This window comes from Chrysemys picta, chromosome 23 (genome assembly GCF_011386835.1).
Source record: "Chrysemys picta bellii isolate R12L10 chromosome 23, ASM1138683v2, whole genome shotgun sequence".
In the NCBI taxonomy this organism is placed as follows: domain Eukaryota; kingdom Metazoa; phylum Chordata; order Testudines; family Emydidae; genus Chrysemys; species Chrysemys picta.
This window is the reverse complement of record NC_088813.1, coordinates 10,223,688-10,229,687: the sequence shown is the minus strand read 5'-3', so window position 1 is coordinate 10,229,687 and position 6,000 is coordinate 10,223,688. Positions and strand designations below refer to the sequence as shown.

General features: G+C 49.2%; 1 protein-coding gene across 16 annotated transcripts in view; it reads left to right on the top strand.

Annotated features, from left to right (window-relative positions):
* Window positions 1-6,000, top strand: part of ZDHHC18 (zinc finger DHHC-type palmitoyltransferase 18) — a 46,200-nt gene continuing 40,200 nt past the window's right edge. For 7 of the 16 annotated variants that reach the window (XR_010594633.1, XR_010594632.1, XR_010594630.1 and 4 more), the window contains exons 1-2: window positions 5-347; window positions 3,677-3,837. Coding sequence is in view for 7 of the 16 variants with exons in the window: in XM_065576985.1 (XP_065433057.1) it covers window positions 115-347; window positions 3,677-3,837 (394 nt within the window). In the remaining 9 variants the exon portion in view is untranslated. Of the gene's footprint in view, window positions 348-3,676; window positions 3,838-6,000 lie in introns of all 16 variants that reach the window. The other 9 variants (XR_010594627.1, XR_010594626.1, XM_065576983.1 and 6 more) reach the window with 6 other exon arrangements.

Below are 6,000 nucleotides of genomic sequence, written 5' to 3'. Positions count from 1 at the left end.
CCTGGGCGGCGGGGCCGGGGCACGGGGGGCGGAGCGGACACGTCCCCGTAGCGAGCGCGGGCGGGTGCCGGCCGCGGCTCGGCTCGGCGCGGCGCGGCGGGGCCTGGCGGCGCCATGAAGGAGTGCGAGTACCGGCAGATCCCCCCGGGCGCCCCCGCCGCGCCCCCGGGCCCCGCGCCGCCCGCCCCGGAGCCGCCGGCCCGGGCCCCGCGCCGCAAGTGGGAGGCGTTCCCGGGCCGCAACCGCTTCTACTGCGGCGGGCGCCTCATGCTGGCGCGGCACAGCGGCGTCTTCGCCCTCACGCTGGGGCTCATCCTGGCCACCAGCGGCCTCTTCTTCGCCTTCGAGTGAGTCTGGGGCCCGCTGCCTCCCGGGGCCCCGGCCCCCCACCCCGCTCTCTGCCCGGGGCCCCGGCCCCCCCACCCCGCCCGGCGCCCCCCACCCCCTTACCCCGCTCTCTGCCCGGGGCCCCGGCCCCCCACCCCCTTACCCCGCTCTCTGCCCGGGGCCCCGGCCCCCCACCCCCTTACCCCGCTCTCTGCCCGGGGCCCCGGCCCCCCACCCCCCTTACCCCGCTCTCTGCCCGGGGCCCCGGCCCCCCCACCCCGCTCTCTGCCCGGGGCCCCCCCTCCCCGCTCTCTGCCCGGGGCCCCGGCCCCCCACCCCCCCCACCCCGCTCTCTGCCCGGGGCCCCGGCCCCCCACCCCGCTCTCTGCCCGGGGCCCCGGCCCCCCAGCCCGCCAGGGACTCTTGCCCCCAAACCACCTCATCACCCCTTGCCCTTCCCCTGGATTGCCGAGGGACCCTGTCTCCCCAACTATCCCGTTATCCCCTGGTCCCCAAACCACCCTCTGCCAGGGAGCCCTGGCTGCCAAACCCGTCCTCTGCCCTGGTCCATCACCCCACTGGTGGGGAACCTGCGCCCAATCACCCCTTCACTCCTTGCCCAGAGACCCTGGCTCTCCAGCCTGCGAACCACCCCCTGCCCAAGGTCCCTGGCCCGCAGTCACACCCTGCCTGAGCAGGGGAAGCTCTGAGTCACTAGCTCTCTTATCCCTCTCAAATGATTATCTGTCTGGGTACGGGGAGCTCTAGGGTCCCCAACACCCTTCTACAACCTGCCCCCCCATCATCTCTTGTCTATGGAGGGGGTTCTGTGGGTCGCTAACCCACTCATTGTCTCCCGATCACTCCACTTTCTGCAGAGGGGAAGCTCTAGGACCCCCTCACTCCACTTATTCCCTTTGTCTGAGGAGGGGGGGCTCTGGTGTCCCCAGCCCCCTTCCCATTGTCCCCAAGTCCTTTCCTGTTTGGGGTGGGAGAGCTTTATTACAATTGGAATTTTGATTTAAATTAAATGCAGGTTTAGTTTTAACTAATACACTTTTAAAATCAAATTAAAAATCGTTAGCCTATGTTAAGGCCTAAATTTATCATATTTTTTTAATTTAATATTTAAATGATTTTAATAGATTAAGTAGTACATGTCTCCTGCCCACTTTTAAAGAAAGTTCCACCAGTTCAGCTGTGTAAGCACCTGGAACCAGGGTTTGTTGAAGTGTTAAATCAGCAATAGCTTCTTCTGCAGGTGCAGAGAGAATATTTTTATCATTTCGGTTTATTCATCTAGTTCAGTTCAATGACTAGTTCATTCACTGTTACAAAACCAAGAGTTGAAGAAGCGGAAAAGCTTGTTTTCCTCTTCTGATCTATCTGTAAAAAATTAGTTACAAGAGAATTCTAACATCTTGAAGGACATGATGATTAGAAACAATCAGTTCAGTTCACTAACTACAGATACTTCCTTTGTTTAATAAATGAGTTTTAGATGCAAAACATGTTTTGATAAACTTTTTTCTTATGTATCCTGCACATTTAAGGTACTTTTATTTAATACAAAAATTATATGCTACTATTGTGTATTTTAAATTGAATTTCCATCCAAATGGAGCTGGGCACAAATCACAAGTAAAAAAACAAAACCATCATCTGGCAAATAATAAATGCATCATTCACCATTTTCTAACATAAAAATGTAAAAATTAAAAATCTGAATAAATGTAAGTTAAACTATATACAGTAATTGCTTAAATAAATGTGTATGCTCCTGGTTAGTAAAAAGAAGTACCAAATTTAGCGTAAAGATTATATTTAGTTGTAAATCAACATGTTTTAAAGGTTTCCAATCAATGAGACTCAACCTTCCTTTAGGAAAATATCTAAAAAGTATAAACATGATTAAAATTGATCATTTAAATCAAGGTTTTCTGCTTGCTGGTTTAAATCATGATTAAAATCAGAGATTTAAATCACTTTGACTTAAATCAATCCACCCTGCTTCAGAGGCTGTTCTGTCCATCTGTAAAGAAGAAAGCGCATGGCTGCGCTAGGTGGTGGAATTGGTTCTAGTCCAGTGGGGGTTTGTTGTTTGGTGGCTGTCTTGTTCTGGACAGCTGAGCTTGGGAGTTGAAACAAAAGTTCTCTTAATCCCTTTGAACTGCCTTGTTGTATAGTGAGACTGATTCTTGTCCATGGACACCAGGGAGTCGGACAGCTTGCGTGTCTGGGTTGGAGTCGGAGTGATTATCAGTGCTTATAATAGTAAAATCCCTTTGCAGAGTGAGGAGTGGGAGCGGGACTCCAGCGCTGCATTATGTGAACAGCTGCGTGCCTTAGAAGTCTTTAACTGTCTTGCTGTGAGTGCCTGAGCCTGCCCTCCCATTGTCCTCATGGGAGGGCAAAGGTGGGCCCTTGTCTCCAGGATGCAGTCACTATTGATGGCTCTCTGTACCTGTTCAGCAGCAGCAAGCCAGCTGCATGCCTGGAAACAAGTTATTGATTTAGACGTGCATTGGCTCATGTTACAGCTGCGTCTGGTACAGAAATGTGTCCCTTTTTAAACACCTGGTGCAGCATGAAGGAGACAAATGTCATCTATAGATGGCAAATCTGAATAGAACCAGGGCCAGTTTCCCCTTCAGCTTCACACGCTGGGCCAAATGGAATCGCAGTAGTGCTGAATTTGACCCATTGTCTGTACAGAAAGGTCCATAAAAGGCTCCCACATAACTCATTCAACCTTGATACTCACTGATGTCATTTTCTCAGAAGGTAACTTGACTTCCCAACATCTCACTGATCTTTGAGACACGATTCTGTATCTCCAAAGAAATATAATGGGGACACTTAAGAGCCGGGTTTTCCCCCAAATGCCCCCTCCCCACATTCCCACCCACAATTGTGCTGTGTTATGACTGGCTGTTGCCTGCCACTCCAGAGGTGGCTGCATGTCAGTGGTGCTGTGGGTATATAGTTTGTAAAGTATTGGGGGCTCTTTCCATTGAAAAGCACCCTAGAACTGTTCCTCCCCTGAGTCTGCACACATCAATAGGGTACGTACAGGAGTCAGGCAGTGTCCTGGTTGTATGGAGGCTGTTACATTCTAACCAGTCATTCACTTCAGTGTTGGGAAACAAAGTATGACTTGTTCTTCACATGGACTCCCTGGCTCTGGAACTTAGGTCCCATCTTCATGACAAAATCAGCCGTGTTAGTTGGGGCCCCTAGGCGTTACTCCCATTCAAATAATAAACAGTAGTCATTAGAGCAGCTGATCGAGGAGCTTGTGGGCGAATGCAGGGAATATAAAAAAACTTGTTTGTCTAATTATTTACAGCTGCCCCTTCCTTGCCAGTCACCTGACCCTGGCCATTCCCATCATCGGGGGTGTCCTGTTCTTCTTTGTCATCAGCTGTCTGCTGCAGACGAGCCTCAGAGACCCAGGTATTCTGCCCAGAGCCACCCCCAGTGAGGCTGCAGACCTGGAGAAACGGATTGGTGAGCCTTTCTGTCATGCATTTACTGTGGACTGCGCATGCGCATGTGTTAGAAAAAGCTAATTCTTTAAAGGCATTTGGGGGTCCCTCTCTTGAGCCTTGGCACCCTAGCAGTAGATGGGGAAGGTTTTGATGGGAGATAGCATTTGGAGTAGAGTCTAAGGACACACACTTGTGTCCAATTGATGGTGTCTCAGAGGGCCAAAAATCTAAAGAGCAGGTGATGATGGGAGGGGACTATCTGACCTGTCTAGTGCTAGCAAGCTGAGTCCCAAGATTGGGTATCTTCAGAGATGTAGAATTAGAAGTAATTTATTCTTCTGTTTAAAACTGTGATTCCCAAACTCTTTTGGTTAACAGTACCAATTTCCCGGACTATGTACCAACAGTACCAATTTCCCGGACTATGTACTGTACCAAACACTACAGTCAACTCTATGTGTTCTTCCTGCCATGGAGCTCAGCTGGCTTCTTGCTTCCCGGGAGTGGAATAGGTAGTAGAAGGGCAGCGGCCCAGCACAGAGGTTAATTGAGGGAGAGCCTGGAGTACCAGTTACCTCAGCCTGAAGTACCATTATGGGAAATCATCAGTTCAGAGTGACTGTGTACCATGCTCTTAAATACTGTGCTATTACTCTCGTCCTAGAGTGTGGAGTAGAGAGAGGTGTGCTGGTTCAGACAGCAGTTGAAACACAGGGCTGGGATTGGAGAAGCCCTGAGTTCTAGTCCTGGTTATGAAACTTACTCTCTGTGCTTTTGGGAAAAGTCAGTTCACCACTGCGTCAGTTTCCCTGTCTGTAAAATGGATATAATACCAACCTCCCTTCTTCTCAGGGCTTCTAGGAGGATTAATTAGATAATGTTTGTGAAGCTGTTTGAACATGAAGCGTTCTATGTAAGTGCTAAGAATTTATTCTTACTCCTTTCAACGGCAGGAAATGTGGTAGCCCAGGTGTTTTTTCACCTTGGTTGGTAGGCTAATCATAGTATGTGTTGAGTAAGCTCTTCAAGCCCCGCATATGTTCTGGTAGATCAGATAAAAAGTCTTGATAGGAGCAGAGAAAAACAAAGCCCTTGTTTTGTTTTTGACTGTGATCATCTCCATTGGTTTTGGTGACTAGAACTGGCACTGGGAAGGAGTTCTGGGTAACGCTGCTAATTGCAGGCCACATCCAGAGCCTCTGAGACCAGTTCCCCTGGATTTTGTGACTGTGAAGCTTTGTCTGACACCTTTTGGGGCAAACGCTCATGTGGGGTTGTCGGAAAGCCCGTCTTGTGTTAGACCCCACAGAGAACATCCCCACATGTTACCCAAGGGCAAAGTATCTTGCTGCCCTGCTAGAGACGCCTGACAGTTTTGTGGATTTCAGAGCAGCTTCTGATAAACCACAACAAATCTCCACTCATGTAAAAATGCAGACAGTGGAGACTGGTCCAAGATTATTTTGCCTAAAAAGGCATTTTAGACCCCTTTTCTCTGCTAGTTCTCAAAGGCTGTGCGTCTCAGTTAGTTGAATGCAATTGTAATAATGCCTAGGTAGGCCCAGATGTAATTGTGCCGAGGCTTGGGCGGAGGGAAATAGGGGTGTTGTTCTATACAGACTGTGCTGTGCTTACATTGTGCTGATAAATAACAACAATGCACCTATACATAAAACTGTAGGCTGGGGTTTTAAAGCAACCTACGAGAGTTAGGTGCCCAATTCCGATTGAATTTCAGTGGGAATTGGGTACTTAACTCCTTTAGGCTCCTTTGAAAATCCCAGCCTTAATGAAGCATATCATACAACTGAGTCCAGTGCCAACAGAAGACTCTCCTCAGCCCTCCCTCAACAGCTGCTGCTGCTAACTATCCACGCTCTGATTCCCCATTGGACTGTCCCTCTTTTAGAAGTTCAGAAATAGGTAGCTGATCCCAGTAACTGACTTGTAGACTAGATACTGAGCCCCCCGGCTATGTATCGTGATATCTTCTTACCCTGTTGCCAAACGAATAGCCAAAATAGTTGAGTCAGAGTGCCCAGTATAAAGTCCTATTACAATTTATGAATGAATTTGAAACAGTCCTCATATCCACATCCAGCGGAATCTTCCTCTTGATTGAAACTGACTTAAAATCTCTAGTTAGAGCTTGTATTTACACTGGGCATTTATTCTGCAGATT